The 15,717-nt window shown below is 60.3% G+C and overlaps 1 protein-coding gene across 3 annotated transcripts; it reads left to right on the top strand.

Moving 5' to 3' along the window:
* The first annotated feature begins 500 nt into the window (after window positions 1-500).
* On the top strand, window positions 501-8,711 carry LOC309668183 (mas-related G-protein coupled receptor member F). Of its 3 annotated transcripts, none has more exons than XM_082477659.1 (3): window positions 501-725; window positions 3,843-3,956; window positions 6,894-8,711. In XM_082477659.1, exons 2-3 carry the CDS (start codon window positions 3,909-3,911, stop codon window positions 7,875-7,877), a joined length of 1,032 nt encoding a protein of 343 aa, XP_082333785.1. In that variant the 5' UTR covers window positions 501-725; window positions 3,843-3,908; the 3' UTR covers window positions 7,878-8,711. The 3 variants fall into 3 exon arrangements, with proteins under 3 accessions (XP_082333785.1, XP_082333787.1, XP_082333786.1); XM_082477661.1 differs by lacking the exon at window positions 501-725 and adding an exon at window positions 752-1,539; XM_082477660.1 differs by lacking the exon at window positions 501-725 and adding an exon at window positions 1,568-3,513.
* Window positions 8,712-15,717: the final 7,006 nt, after the last annotated feature.

Raw genomic sequence — 15,717 nt, 5'->3', positions numbered from 1 at the left:
CTGGGGAAAAGGGAATTCCTGGCTCCAGAAGCCCGCAAGGGACCCTGGGCAGATTCCGGGGTGGAAGGGGGCGCGGGGTACCACCTGGGTGGCACCGCTGTCCGGCCACCCGTTCTGCCCTCCAAAGTGCCTGCACCACCCCCTCACCCTGCGGCCTCCAGGCTTCTCCATAACAGCCCCTGGGTACAATTAAAAAAACAGGTGGGGATGCGCCCCTCCCAGGCCTCCGCGCCCCGAAGTGCCCAGTGGGGGCCGAGGGAAAGCATCGGGCAAGTGGACAGCCTGACACTCCCTCTCCCGGGCAGTGGGCAGCCCCGCGGAGCCACAGATTCACAGCTGGACTCGGGCCGCAGTGCTCGGGCCAACATGACGTCATCAGGCGGAGAGCTGAGTTCCCAGCGGGGCTCCGGGGGGGCTCCTGAGTGGGGCATTCCTTCCCAAAGCCTCATCCCGGCTCAGCCCCTCCCCCTCCTCTTCCCCGTCCCCGCCCCCCTCCTGCCGGGCCTGGAATTGGGCTTGGGGCGGGTTACACCGCCAAAGCCGTCTCCTCCAGCAGGCAGGCGAGGGCTCTCCTCCACCCTGAGCTCGCGTTTCCTGAGGCTCCGGGCAGTGCTCTGCGCTGGCCTGCTGGCCTGCTGCCCTGCTGGTGGGTGACCAGAGGTGGGCATCACGGGAAGAGCCCTCCACGAAGGGGCGGCCTCTGAGGATCAGGCCAGCAGCTGCAGGTAGCTCCACGGCGCCCAGGGCCCAGGGGAGGGCGTCCCGCGAGCCGGGGCTGCAGGGTGAAAGCCGGGCAGGGAAGGATTGGAAGGCAGGCACCCTCGAGGCTGGCAGCCCCCGGAAATCATATGGCCCCAAGCAGGAGCCTGAGACCGCAGAGCAGCGCTCTCCCCGCCACAGGAGCCCTACCGAGGCCCCAGAGTCCCAGGGTCACCGGGCCGCTTTGAGAGTCCCCCTCCTGTGTGGCAGGCCCGGGCACCCTGGTGATTGCTGACCCCCCAGCTGTCCTCTGCTTCCAGCTCCTGCTCTGTCCTCCTGTGGGTGGGGGCTCCCCCTCTACCCCTCCCCACCCTCGCCAGCCCTCCAGGCGTGCTTTCTGGAAGGGCAGGAAGGGGAACACCCAGCAGGCAGCATCCCAAGTGCAACGGCTCCCAGCGCCGTCACGCACGCTGAGTGCACCCCCTCCTTCCACGGGGCCGAGCTCCGGCGGCTTGGGGCCAGCCCTGGGACGGACACCGAGGGGTCAGCCTCGGCAGCCTCCGGAGGTTGGGTGGCTGCGTCCCACCTCCTCCCCGGTGTGCGGTGCCCGGTGGGGTGCTGGCGTTGGGCGAAGGCTGTCCATGAGACATTTTGAAAGGTGTCCCCCGTGTCTGGGGGGAATGACAGCCACAAGCCCACCCCGTGGCCAGTGCTCTCAGATCCAGCCCAGGTGGCAGCCCCGGGACAAGGAGAGCGGCTGGGAAGACCGACGGGAGAATTGGAGTCTGACGGTTCCCACCAAGGCCTCTTGGTGTAAAGTCCTGTCTAGCGGGGACCCAGGTGGGTTTGGAGCTGGGCGTGGTGGGTGGCAGTGAAAGATGAGGAGCTTCCTGAGGCCGGGGCCGACAGGTGGCTGGGGGCCCATTCTCGGTCTTGTGCTTTGAGGGGAGGGTCAGCAGTGAGCTGAGCTGGCAGATTTTTTTGTCTGCTTTAGCCCAAGCTAGTCCTGTCATACGCCAGATCCTGACATGAGGGGCACACACGCTCACACACACTCACACGCACTCACGTACGTCCCATACACATGTCACACACACGTCTTTCTATGGCCCACGTGGGGTCCAACTTGGCTTCCAGATCTCTCTGCACAGACGTGCAGTAGCTTTTCAGATGGCCCGTGACAGGACAGCGAGGGCTCAGACACACAGGGACACCCACACCTCGAATCAACCACTACACGCCCAGCCCCAGTCGGACCTCATGGGCAGGCCCCAGCCAGCTGTCCTGGGGGCATGTGTGTCCTTGGGGGTCTAGCCTGGCAGAGGTGACCGGAAGAGGCTCTCAGAGTCAGGACATTCCTGGGGGCCAAGCCTGGGGCCCAGACCTAGGGGTGATGCGTGTCTGGAAGGGCGACCAAGAAGAGCGAGAACAGTGCAGGAGGAGGAGGAGGGTGGAAGGGGGAGTACCCCAGGCCAGGAAGGGTGAGGGCGAGGCAGGCAGTTTGGGGGTTGCAGGCACCCGGAGAGCTTGGACAAGCCCCAGAGTGGGGAGAAGCATGAGGTGTGTCCGTGGCAATGGGGACAGTGGCCCAACTAGAGTCAAGACTGTCACGGGGGAGGGGTGGGAGGTACACAGTAATATGCACATCTCCTAGCCACCCCTCCCCCCCCCGCTGTCTGCAAACCCACACTGCACACGCCTCACGAGTTGGCTCACTTGTTCTCACGCATAAGGGCCTCCCCCCGCCCCACGCACAGCCACCTGGGGCCCCGGCGCGAGCCCCACGCCCTGCGGGGCTGCGGTCCGGGGGCCGCGCCGTCCGCGCCCCCGGCTCCGCCCGCTGCCCCTCCGGGCGGCCCTGTGCCACGGGCTCCGGGGGGCCGAGGGTTAAAGAGGGGCGGGCAGCTCGCGGGGACCGCCTTCCCGCGCAGCCAATGACCGGCGCCTGCCCGGCCCCGCCCTCCCGGCCCGGGGCTGAGGGGCGCGCGCGTGGCGGCCTAGGATGGAATTCCGGGGGAGTCAGGAGGAGGAGGGGCACGGCAGCCTGCGGCCAGGCTGTGCCCCCGCAAGGCTCCTCCTCCGCTGACAGCCTCAGTTTCCCGCCTGCACAGTGGGAGGGATGGGTGCTTGCGGGCGGGGGCCGAGGTCAGGTTGGGGGACCGGAGTCAATTCGAGTGCACCCGGGGCGGGCGGACCAATGAGCTCTGCCGGAGGAGGGCGGACAGGTCTCAGGCAGGGACGCCCCCTCCCCGGCCTGTCGCTACTTCTCCCAGGCCTCCAACCTGCATTCCTGGCCGAGTCCAGCTGCCCCTGCTCCAGCCTGGAGCCGGGGCCACCGTAGCAGCCTCGAGGCTGGTGCCGCCTCCAGCCCTCCTGTCTCTGCAGCCGCTCTGGTCCTGCAGGTACACAGATCTGCAAAGCTGCAGTGTGTGCGGCGGTTATGGGGTGCGCCCTGGGCAGGTGACCTCACCTCCCTGCCCTCGTCATAGGGGAGTGACTACACCTGCCTCGTAACTGGTACCCAGGACCAAACAGGAGGAGGGGGTGTAAGCGAGCAGGCACTCACTGACCCGGGGTTGATGGTGGTGACAGCAATGCCGATGTTGATGCGCGGGGTGCCCTGCCTTCCAGGCGTGTGAGGGGAAAGACCAGACACCTTAATACGTTACAAACACAAGGCCCAGGCAAAAGTCTCCTCCTCCAGGAAGCCTCCTTGCCGGAAATGATCTTTCCTCCCCCACTCTCCAGTCTGGGACTGAACCCCTGTCCCACCCCTGGCTGGACACAAAGGTGGTGTCCAAGAAATGTGTGCAGGTAAATAAAATATATCTCCAGAAGCCGTCTGGCTCCAGAAGTCTCAGAACAAGCGGGGAAGGAGAGGGGCTTCTTCCCCAGGAGGTGTCCCTAGGGTGTCAGCAGGGGTGAATGAGGGCCCCGGAGAAGGAGGGAGTGGTGCACACAGACGCCACCTGCTCTGGACTCAGCAGGAAGCCCGGTGCCTCCCACAAGGCCCTGCCTCTAAGGCAGCCAGGGGATGGCTTATCAGCCTGCCCTCCAAGGGGAGAGCCCTGCGGGCCTGGGGAGGGGTCTGCGAGGGAGGGGAGAACACTGCCGCCCTGATGTGACTCTTTCTGCCTGGCCAGGTGGGTTGTGCACACCGGTGAGCTGTGAGCGGAGCCGTAAGGAATCTGGACTCACCAGGCCTGGGGATGGCTGGAAACTGCTCCTGGGAGGCCCATCCCACCAACAGGAACAAGGCAAGTGCCACCATCGGCTCCCGACAGAGGGGGCTCCCCGACCCGGGTCTGCAGGATGGTGTGGTGGGAGGGGGCAGACCCCGCCCAGCATCCCCTTCTCACACACACTCTGCCGCCCAGGCCCCATCCTCTAGCTCGGGACAGACAGGCGGGCAGCAGGGCCCCTCTGGGCCACGTGGCCTGGCACTGGTTACCGGTCACCTCGGATCCCCAGTGTCACTACCGGACGCCCTCGAATCCCATCCTGTGCAGACCTTGGGGCATCTGTTACCAATCTCCAGAGGTCTTGTCATCTCTACCCTGGGGAGATGGGGCGGTCAGCTATTTCCCATGGCCAGGCCCTGCCAGGAGGCCCTGCGAGGCTGGCTCCAAGGGGGCCCTGGTGTCACGTGCTCCGTGGGGCTCTGGGCCACCCTGCCAGCATCGCCCAAGGCCAGGGTCCCTTAGTCCCAGTTTACCGCCTGCCTCCAGGCACTAGCCATGGCTGAGACTCTGACGGCCCATCAGGCTGACGCACCCCTTCTGCCCCCCCCCCCTCCTGCCCCCTACTTCTCTGAGGCCTTTGAAAACCCTGGAATTCCCTCCTGAATCCCGGTAAAAACCCTCTCAAGTTGGAAGGACCCCCTGAGTTTACCAAGTGCAACCTTTGAGGAAACTGAGGCTCACGCCAGGGTAGTAGCTTGACAGCGGTGAGTCCGGTGGTCGGGGCAGAGCCAGGACCCAGCCCCCGGCATTTCCCCACCGTGCCTGCAGCCCTGACGGTGACCACTGCGAGATGGCAGCCACAGGAGACAGAGAAGGAACTGGCTTGGGAGTCCCCAGAAATCCCCGGAGAAAAGGCAGAGCCCAGGGAGGGCACCAGGCTCCAGAGCAGGCATTTCACAAGGTGCTGTGTGGCCGGGATGGCAGCCACATGTCCAGTGACTCCCCGGCCCTCCCGCTCTGACTCTGAGGGGAGGATGGCAGACTTCTTCCAGCCTGCGAGAGGCACGGAGGGATCTGACCTGGCAGATGCAGCCCCTGCTACCCAGTTCCCTCCGGCGCTAGAGCTGGTCCTCCGTGGACTTGTTTAGGCACTGGGTCTGCTCCCCAGCTGAGAAGAGGAAAGGCTGAGTAAAGAGTGAGCTAAGGCGTTCGAGAGTTGACAGACAGACAGATGTGGGGTCAATAAATATATTTAGAGGATGCCGGGTCGTGACTGGGACCCCCATGCCCTGACCTCCCAGGGTTTCCCCAAAGTTTGCCGGCACCCACCAGTCCCTGCTTGCAGGGTCCCCTTGACCGGAGCCAGGCCAGAGGTCCCTCCCTTTGTTATGGGGTGTCAGGCCCAGAGAGCAGTCTTTCAGGACCCAGCTTTCTGCCGGAGCCGGGGCCCATCTGGAAAGTGGCAGAATAGTCCTGCCTCAAGAACCTTCTGGTTTGTTTTTCAGTTTTGTTTTGGGTTTTGGAGGGAGAGTCATGAGCAATGGGTACTGACGCCCGGACTTAGATTAGGGGGAGGCCAGGTTCAGGCTCTGTGGGAAAGAGTGCTGGGATGGATTAGTGATGTCTGCCGGGGTGTGGGCAGGGCAGTGACAGTGCCCTGGGCAGCCTCGGCCACTGGGGATGAGAGGTCAAAATCCGCAGCCTGAGAACCGAATCCAGCTTGTCGATGTGTTACGTTTGGCCCACACCGTGTTTTTGAAATGTGAACATTTAGAGATCAGGATAGTTTACATTACCATCTCGAGTTCTGGCTTCTCTGGGGAGAGAGAAAAGGATGTCAGCCACTCAGCCCGCCGGTCCCACTGGCGCCCACCGGCTGGAGCAGGGCACCGCCGACTTGCTCAGGACGGGTGCCCTCCGGTTTGCCACTGCCCCCCCCCGACTTGCCAGCTTCTTGCACGTGACCCACGTCCATGCATTTATATGCCAGCCCAGACCCTGCAGGCAAGACTGGCATTTAGCCAGATGGACTGACACAGCCAGACCAATTGTCAAAATACACAGCTCTATAAATAGCCACTGCCTCAAGTGTCTTGCCCTCTAGGGACCCCCTTGGGCCAGATCCACATGCCTCATGATCCAGAAACCCAGAGTCTCACCCTGGCCCAGCAGGGAACCACCTCTGACTCCCCAGGTCTCTCTGAGTCCACTATAGGTCAGGGTCCACTTTGGTTTTGTTTTGGTAACTTACAAGTGATTTTGTTTTTTAAAATAAATATTTTCATGTTTCAGTGTGAAAAATTGCAAGTTTTGTAAATTTGCATACACCTTCACCGATTCATTAATTGTTAGCCTGTTGCCACATGTGCTTTCTCTCTAGTATCTCTTTTTTTTTTAATAAATCTTTATTCTCTCTTGATAGATACTTTCTTTCCCAGAGCTATGTGAAAGTAAATTGCAGACACCAAACCCCTTTGCACCCAGACAGTTTGTATCTTCTAAGAACAAGGACACTCCCATACATAGCCACGGTGCATTTTCCTATTCAGAAAGTGTAACACTGGTACAATACATGGTCCACATTCACATTTCCCAGTCATCCCCCTAATAGCCTCTATAGTGATGGTTAGATCCACTCTGCAATCCAGGCTTACAGCCCTGCATTAATTGGTCATGTCTCTTTAGTTTCCTTCAATATGGAAAGCTTCCTCAGTTTTTCTTTATCTTGCACAACATGTACGTTTTCTGGCCGGTGGACCACCAGGTGCCTTTATGAGGGACCGATTATTTTCACCATTTTTACTATCACTCCTGTAGGCTGCCAGCTCCAGACTCTGGGGCACAGAGTGGCAGCACTATGTCAGATCAAGGGTGTCTTCTGCTCCAGTTGGAGCCCATTCATTGCTCCAGAGCCACGTCTGTAATCAGGACCAACACACCTGGGCTCAGGTGCAGGTTTGGGGGTGGAGCGCAGCCAGCATCACCGCGTGTCTCCCCTCCACGCCTGCGCAGATGTGTCCGGGAGTGAGCGAGGCCCCGGAGCTCTACAGCCGCGGCTTCCTGACCATCGAGCAGATCACCATGCTGCCGCCGCCAGCCGTCATGAACTACATCTTCCTGCTTCTCTGTCTGTGCGGCCTGGTGGGCAACGGGCTGGTCCTCTGGTTTTTCGGCTTCTCCATCAAGAGGAGCCCCTTCTCCACCTACTTTCTGCACTTGGCCAGCGCGGACGTCGGCTACCTCTTTAGCAAGGCCGTGTTCTCCATCCTGAACACGGGGGGCTTCCTGGGCTCGTTTGCCGACTACGTCCGCGCGGTGTCCCGGATCCTGGGGCTCTGCATGTTCGTCACCAGCGTGAGCCTCCTGCCAGCCATCAGCTCAGAGCGCTGCCTGTCGGTCGTCTTTCCCTCTTGGTTCTGGCGCCGTCGGCCCAAGCGCCTATCGCCCGTGGTGTGCTCCGTGCTCTGGACCCTGTCGCTGCTGGTCACCAGCATACACAGCTACTTCTGCATGTTCCTGGGCCGCCAGGCGCCCGGGACGGGCTGCAGGCACATGGACGCCTTCCTGGGCATCCTGTTCTTCCTGGTCTTCTGTCCGCTCATGGTGCTGCCCTGCCTGGCGCTCATCCTGCACGTGGAATGCCGGGCCCGGCGGCGCCAGCGCTCGGCCAAGCTCAACCACGTCATCCTGGCCATGGTCTCGGTTTTCCTCGTGTCCTCCATCTACTTGGGGATCGACTGGTTCCTCTTCTGGGTCTTCCAGATCCCGGCCCCCTTCCCCGAGTACGTCACCGACCTGTGTATCTGCATCAACAGCAGCGCCAAGCCTGTCGTCTACTTCCTGGCCGGCAGGGACAAGTCACAGCGGCTGTGGGAGCCCCTCAGGGTGGTCTTCCAGCGGGCCCTGCGAGACGGGGCCGAGCCGGGGGAGGCGGGGGGCAGCACACCCAACACGGTCACCATGGAGATGCAGTGCTCCTCGGGGAATGCCTCGTGAGCGGCCAGCACCTGGAGGGGAGGCGGGGGCCGGCTGGAGTGGCCTCCAGAGACCCTTCGCGGAGGGACAGGATCTGGGCAGCAGCCCTGGGGCCCGAGCGCAAGGAGAAAACTCTGCTCCCCGCCCGCGTGCCGCCGTCTCCCGGGGCCGAGGCTCTGGGGGTGGCCGGCAGACAGAAGAGCTGCTTCCAAACAGACCCCGTGGCCTCACGTGGCTCCCCCCAGCTACACCCCCTTCCATGACCCACTGTGCAGAAGTTGCCCCCGGGCGGTGGGCCGGGTGTGGGGCTCCTGCCCGCCCCAGGATGGCCAGGAAAGGAGAGGAGGGGGTCACGCAGCCCATCCACCTCCTGCCCCATCAGCCAGCCCATCGCCCGTCGGGCCAGCAGCTTTGTCCTACTGTTGGGACACCTGCTCTCTCCTTTCTGCCCCGTCAGGGCAACACTGTGAGCAGACCTCCAGGAAAGGGTGCCACCTGGGAGACGCTTCTCCTTAACCCGCCTGGGGGCCCAGTCTTTCTGCACATGACGTCCCCCTTGGTGGCCGAAATGGGGGAGCCTCTGGCACGGCGAGAGCCTGGACGCAGGAAAGACCGCGTCGGCTGGCTTGAGTGGCTCGCTCTCGTCTCTGACTCCATGCCAGCCGGCGTGTCTGAGCTGCCGTCCGCCCGGTCTGAGGGGCTCCGGAAGGCCGTCCAGGCAGTCTCTGGGCCATAGCCCCACCCAGAAGTGGGCACTGGCTCTAGCTGGCCACCTCAGCCACCTACAAGCACGGTGGCCCAGTTTGATGAAAGATAATACATGTATATCAATAAACGTTTTCTATCTTGCAACAAGGAAGGCTTCCTGCCCTCTGTGCTGTCTGTGATCTTGTTCCCACAGGGAGGACCCCACTGGCATCCAAAGCCCAGATGGGCAGCCTTTCCACGCCGCCCCCCGTGCAGCCCGCGCTGTACCCCAGCTCCCGTGCCGCCTCTCCCGGCTGGCCGGTCTACACACCTGGCGTGCTCCCTCTCCTGGTAGGGTGTCCACTCCTCTGCCGGAGGGAGCTTGGTCCCCACGCTACCCTCTGTTGGCTAACCCCCATGCACTTTTCACCCACCCAGGGCCCCCCCTGCTCCCCCTGGGAACCTTAGTTTTCATCACACCTACTGGGTTCTAGGCTCTCTGCTGGCTACTAATACAGTCCCTGCCCAAGAAGAACACAGTGTGCGGGCTTCCTTGGTGGCGCAGTGGTTGAGAATCCGCCTGCCAATGCAGGGCACACGGGTTCGAGCCCTGGTCCGGGAAGATCCCACATGCCGCAGAGCAACTAAGCCCATGAGCCACAATTACTGAGCTTGCGCTCTAGAGCCCGCAAGCCACGACTACTGAGCCCTTGAGCCACAACTACTGAAGCCCGCGTGCCTAGAACCCGTGCTCCACAACAAGAGAAGCCACCGCCATGAGAAGCCCGTGCACCGCAACGAAGAGTAGCCCCCGCTCGCCGCAACTAGAGAAAGCCTGCACGCAGCAACGAAGACCCAACACAGCCAAAAATAAATAAATAAATAAGTTTAAATAATAATAATAATAAAAGAACACAGTGTGTCCACACAGAGACCCCCGGGGTGGCTGCCGCATCCTCGGCGATACTGCACCCCCTGCCCCACCCAGAACTCTCTGTCCTAAGCTCTCTGAGGCAGGGCTGGCGTCCCTGTGCCTGGCACCTCCCGAGCCCCCAGCAACAGGCTGAAGCCCCTCCCAGGAGACAGCCTCCACTAGAGCCGGGCCGGACGGCTCCCTGACCAGCCCCTCGCCTCCGGCAGCCCCAGGAACAGGCTCGTCTTGGGCTCCCGGTGTCCAGCCTGCGACCCCAGCCACTTTGGGGGAAGATCTGGGAAAACTGCTCACTGCATAGGCCCGGGGAGAGACCAGGGCAGGGGCGGCCGGGGTCCAGGGCAGGAGCAGGGCGCCCCTCTTCTGTGGAGAGCCAGGAGATGGCGGGGCGGACAGGGAGGCTGACGGAGGGAACTGCCCGTCCAAGAGGCAGTACCGCCCGGTGGCTGGCATTCTGCCTGCAGAGCCTGGTCGCCCTCTGCCCTGCCCTGGTGATCCCGGAGAAGGGCTGCAGCACCGCCCTCGGGCCGGCTGGCCCCCAAGTGCGTTGCCCTGACAACCAGCCCCCAGCAGCCCGGCTCCCTTTTCTCATAGCCCCAGCTGCCGCTCCAGCGAGGCCACCGCTCTGTGTGGTCCAGAGACGAAGTTTCCAGGAGCTTCGGGTGATGAAGCGGGGTGCCCACCCGCCCCTTTCCCAGCCCCTGGGGTGCACCCTCCCCAGCCTCTCCTCCACACACCAGTCAGAGAATCCCGGGAGAGCAGAGCTGGAGGCCTCCACAGCTGACGCTTCTGGGGACTCAGAGAAACCAGGTGGGGTCCTGACGACGTGCGTCAGGAAGTGGGGTCAGGACCATCGGCTGGAAAGCTCCCAGCAGCGCAGGCCTCCACACGGCGGAACGGCCTCCCAGGCCTGCAGGTGCCCCAGGGGGCCGTGCAGGGCCTGGTTCCTCGGGCGCAATGCATCCCAGCCCCTGGGGTTCCCCTCTTCCTCAGGAGCCCCGAGCCCCCCGTGGGGGCTGCCCCCCACCCGGGAGCTCGACGGCGCCTTCCTGCCTCTGCCACGGCTCAGAACCCAGGCCCGGTGGGTGGGTGGGCAGCCCTCACCAACTAGCAGGGCCTGGAGGTCAGGACAGGGCTGGGCCTGTGTATGAACGTACACGTGCCCTTGGCAGACGCTAAGCCGAGAAGGGTGGGGGGCGAACTCCAGGATTGGGGGCTCTCCCAGCCCCGGGACCTTTCTCCCTGCAGTCTTGCTAGGGAGTCAGGCCTCTTCTCCTTTCTGCCGCTCCAGCCCCCGGGAAGCGTCCAGGCACAACCTGCCCACGCCCCGACCACCTCACTTCTGTGCTAGTGGTTCTGAGCTGATGGTGGGGAAAAGGCCCAGATGCCCATAAGCAGAAGCCTCAGGCCCTCGGCCACTTTCTTCCTCCCTCCTTTGGTATTTAATTACTGAAGGGGCCACGGAGCCCACTGCAGGGGTGGGGTGATGCGTCTCTGCTATCCCCACCCCCCTAAAACGGCATATCTGGGCCCCCCCGTGGTGACCAAAAGCCTCCTTCTTTCTGGGTGTCCCATAAAGGCAGGAAGTCAAGGGTCCCCAAACATCACAGATTTCCACCCTGAAACTGCCTGGGGCAAGGGGTCTGGCCATTCCGCTTTGACAACTGCTGGTCAACAGGGTCATAGAATTACGATTCGGGGAGTGAAGTCCCGTACCTACCAGGCAGCTTCTAGGTGGCTGACAAAGAAAGAAGACTTGTTCCCCCATCCCCCCAACAGGATATGAGGGAGGGGAGGGCCACGGGCAGGACAGAGCTCTCCACTTTTTCATACTTCCTGTCACCGCTGTCTCTACAAACGTGAGCAAGTGGGGAAACACACTCTAGGTACACACGGCCAAATTTGGAAAGCCAGAGCAAGCCTCAGGGAGGCCGGGGACTGCCACCCGTGAGCCGTGGGACCTCGGTCTGCGGTGGCTCAGTGACCCCACACACTACAGTCAGGGCGCAGGGCGGCCACTGAAGGAGGGACATTCTCGGGAACAGCCAGTGCCAGCGCTGCTGGTCAGGGCAATGACTGTCATTTCTTGAGGACCTACTATGCGCAGTGGGCCCTGGGCTGAGAGTTCCATGTGCGAATCTCATTTGATCTTCAGGACAGGGCTCTGCAGTACAGACTACCAGCGGCCGTGGCGGACACCAGTGCTTACAAATGGCATTCCTCGTCCAAGGTCAGTCCCGCCAGGTGGACGGCCCTGGCTGGAGCCCCAGTCATCAGCAGCCACAGTGGTTTTCTGGTTTCCCTAGAAGCTCAGGCCTCTGACCTCTGTGTTTCCCATCAGCAAAGCACTGGGAGTTGGGGTTCTGGGGTGATGCATGAAGTAGACAGGGCAAGCCCATCGCCGCCCAAGGACGCCCTGGACCGGCCTTGTTGGATTACACAGTCAATAGAGACCAAAGGAGAGGACAGCCCGGTTTTCGGCTGTAGATGTCTGGAATGGATTGGGGGATGGGAAGGGATGCGTGTTCAACAGACGGCACAGTGAACGGCCTGGAACGCTGACGCCTCTTCTGTCTCATCTTCTCCTAGTAAGAGGAAACGGAAATGCCTCTCTGGCATCCGCCCAGCTTTCCTGAATATCCTGCCAGTACGGTTTTCAGATAACTTGGGGTTTATATTCTATGCCAGAATTTTGAAGCCCAAGATCTTTTCTGCACGGCTTGGTTCAGAACCCTCCACGAAGAGGATTCCTCTGTCCAGGGAACCAAAGGCTTCCTTTCGAAGGCGAGACAGAGGGATGGGTCCATTTATGGTCCAGCCTCTCAATGCTTGGGAAGAAGCGCCAGCCCAAGGAAGTGTGCCCTTAAGCAGGTTGGCTACAAGGCTGGGGAGCTCTGCAAATGTATTGCAGAATCTTCCAGAACCAGGACAGCTGAGAACATGAGTACAAAAATATTACATTCTCAGCCAGTGGGGGCTGGAGAGTAGCCAGCAGGGGTTTGGAGAAAACAACAGGACACAGTTCACAAAATTAAAACTCATGGAAAACTCTGCTTCAGTGAGTCAGAATGCCAGCACCAAGTTTCCTGGCAACTCAGGAGAAGGCTTCCCTAATCAGGCAGATTTTTTTTTTTTTAATCTTTGTAATTGATTTAATGGCGGTCTAATTGGCATACAATAAGATACATCCATTTAATATGTAGTTCAATGATCTTTGACACATGTGTATATGCTCATGTCATCACCAAATCAATATACAGAATGCTTCCAACCCCCAGAAAAGAACATTTCCATCACCTCCCCCAAAGTTTCCTAGGGCATCCAGCCTATCATCCCGCCTGTGCCCCCACCCTGAGGCAACCACTCATCTCTGCTTTATGCCACTCTAAATTCTAGATTGCAGATTAGTTTCATAAGCAGATTTTTTTATCAGCCAGGACTTTTGGTGACAAGTCACAGAAACCCCAGTTTAATCTAGTTTTGGTGGAGGGGTGGGTGGTATAGGTGGAGCGTGTGCATGTGTTTAAGGGAATTCACTGACTCACATACCAGGAAAGTTCCAGCGAGCATGGGCTACTCTTCATTGCGGTGTGTGGGCTTCTCATTGCGGTGGCTTCTCTTGCTGTGGAGCACAGGCTCTAGGCACGTGGGCTTCAGTAGTTGTGGCACATGGGCTTCAGTAGTTGTGGCACGTGGGCTCAGTAGTTGTGGTTCGAGGGCTCTAGAGCACAGGCTCAGTAGTTGCGGCGCACGGGCTTAGTTGCTCTGCGGCATGTGGGATCTTCCCGGACCAGGGATGGAATCCCTGTCCCTTGCATTAGCAGGCAGATTCTTAACCACTGCGTCACCAGGGAAGTCCCAGAAGTGATATTCAATTCAGACATAGCTGGATCCGGGCCTCAAATGATGTTCCCTGGGTTACTTTTCTTTTTCCCCTGTTTCTCATCTCTGCTTTTATCTGCATTGCCTTTATTCCCAATGAATCAACTCAACAGCAGGTGACTAGCAGTTCCTAGTTTATATTCGACAAATGCAGCAATCCCAGCAGAAAGAGAGCATCCCTTTCCTGATAATTCTGGCAGAGGCCCCAACCATCACGCTCACTGGCCAGGCCCCAGGCCCCAGGCACCAGCCCTCTCCTGGAGCGGGGGGCAGACTGGGGAAAAAGCAGGATGCCCACCTCACCAAAACCCAACAGGCTTAGAGCAGGGAAGAGGTGATCCCAAACAAAAAGCACGAAAAGGAGGTGCTAGCAGGCAAAGTGGCAAATGTGGGCCACATTCCACCACCCACACACCCACTTCTTTCCATGTAATGATATGATTTTATAACGTTCCTACCCCAAATCTGTAGCTATATTATTCACAGCAGAAAATGCACTTCCCTCTCTCCCCGAGAAGAGAGACAGTCCAAAGTCAATTCTGGGGACTGATACCCCAGCACCGAGCCCAGGATCTGTGGGTCATTTGCATCTCTCTCCATCAGATCCAGAGGCACTTCCTCAAGGACTGGTACTCAATTCTAGTGATGGGTACCATCCCTCCAACCCAAATGATGATGGCCACTCTCAAGACACACAATTCACAGTGGACAGGACAAAGGAAATAAATATGATTTTTTTTTTAATCCCATTTGGGAAAGGAGAGAACAGAAACAACACGCAATGATAGTGGTCCTTAGCATATTCTACGCTGGACAGGAATTAGTAAGGACTGGCAACGAGGGGGGTTCTTGATCGGCCAATAAGCATGGTCGCCAGAATCCAAGATGGCCCCCAACAATCCACCTCCTGTATCCACAGCCTTGTGTAGTCCCAGCTCCCTGAGTGTGGGCTGGACCAGGTAACTTGCTTCTAACCAACAGAATGGAGCAAAGATGATTAGGCTACATGAGATTGTGACTCCCATCTTGTGAACAGACGCTCCCCTGAGCTGGCTTTGAGGAAGCAAGCTGCTGTGTTGCAAGCTGCCATACTGGGGAGACCCCAACAGCAAGGAGCTGAGGGCAGCTTCTGGCCAACAGCCAGCAACACACTGAGGCCTTCAGTCCAACAGTCCGCAAGGAACTTCATCCCGCCAACACCTGTGGAAGTTTGGAAGCAGGTAAGACACCTCCAGAGACCACTTCCTGATGGTCCCACAGGACGAGCCATTGCTGCCAGATTCGGGCAATGCTGCCCTCTGGACGCCTTCATGGCGTTTGGTTTCTTTGCTTTCGGTCAGTTCCACGAGCTGGTAACCGAGACCAGATTCCTTGTTGAGTCACTCTCCTTGAATCTAGATTCAGGTCCATGGTATTCTAGCCCTTGGGCACAGCTCTGGAGGACTCAGCCATCCCTCTGGCCTCAGCTGAATGGCCTCTGTGAGACCTCAGAGCCGTGAAAACAATCGCCCTGGGAGTAGGGAGCAGAGCTGATCTGCCTCCCGGGCAGAAAGTGGGGCTTCCTCATGGCCATCCCACCGGGACACTCAGGTCACCTCGGGAAACTGCCCAAGTCTCCAGCTAACAGGTGGCACAACTTGGACTTGAAACAAGGTCCTGGAGGCCAGGCCCGGTGCTCCCTCCCCCGCCCCAGCCTTCCCCGAGCAGAGCACTGGGAGAGAACGTCAGCCAGAGCACCTCCACGTGGATGTAATGGCCTCTCTCGGCCCACAAGGGCCCCCATTCCCTCCAGAGCCCCACCCTACCCCCCACCGATGGGGCCCGCTGATGCTCTGAGGTCGCCCCGGCCATCCCAGTCGGCCTTCAGGCGGCGGGGCATTGCCGGGATGGCGTAGGAGGGGGGTGACCCTCCCATCGCGCCTCGTGGGCGCCCTGTCTCATGCTTCATTCCCCTGCAACCCAGCCGTCCCCCACGTGGGGAGCCTGGGAGGCCACGCCTGGCCGGGCCCATTAGCCCCCATCTGGCTCTCCTGCAGGCCTCCCGGGGGGTGCCATTCGTGCATTTATACCTCAAGCTCCCCTTCCCGTGTCTCAGAGGGAGCCGGGGGAAGGTTCTCTGGGGGCCCCAGGGACCGGGTGCCTCTGAGGCCAGGGTGGGGGGCAGCAGAAGACAGTTCAGAGCATCCCTGCTGAGCCAGGACGGGGGCAGGAGAGACTTGGGGCCTTGGGGCAAAGGGGTGCTGCCGAGACGCCAAGCACCAGAGCGAGGAGGGAGCTGCCCCCTTCCCTGAAGGACTGAGCGTCACATCGGGGAGCAGGGAAGCAGCCCCTGGTTCCTACTCTCTGGGTGGAAGCAGGAGG

Source organism: Balaenoptera physalus (assembly GCF_965194825.1).
Source record: "Balaenoptera physalus genome assembly, chromosome: 10".
NCBI lineage: Eukaryota > Metazoa > Chordata > Mammalia > Artiodactyla > Balaenopteridae > Balaenoptera > Balaenoptera physalus.
The sequence above is the reverse complement of the archived record's forward strand: the minus strand, read 5'-3'. Positions and strand labels throughout refer to the sequence as shown.

Coding starts and splice junctions, on each gene's coding strand:
- LOC309668183 (XM_082477659.1), top strand. CDS start 3,909: ATGGCTGGAAACTGCTCCTGGGAGGCCCATCCCACCAACAGGAACAAG. Junction 3,957..6,893: donor ATCCCACCAACAGGAACAAG/GCAAGTGCCACC, acceptor ACGCCTGCGCAG/ATGTGTCCGGGAGTGAGCGA.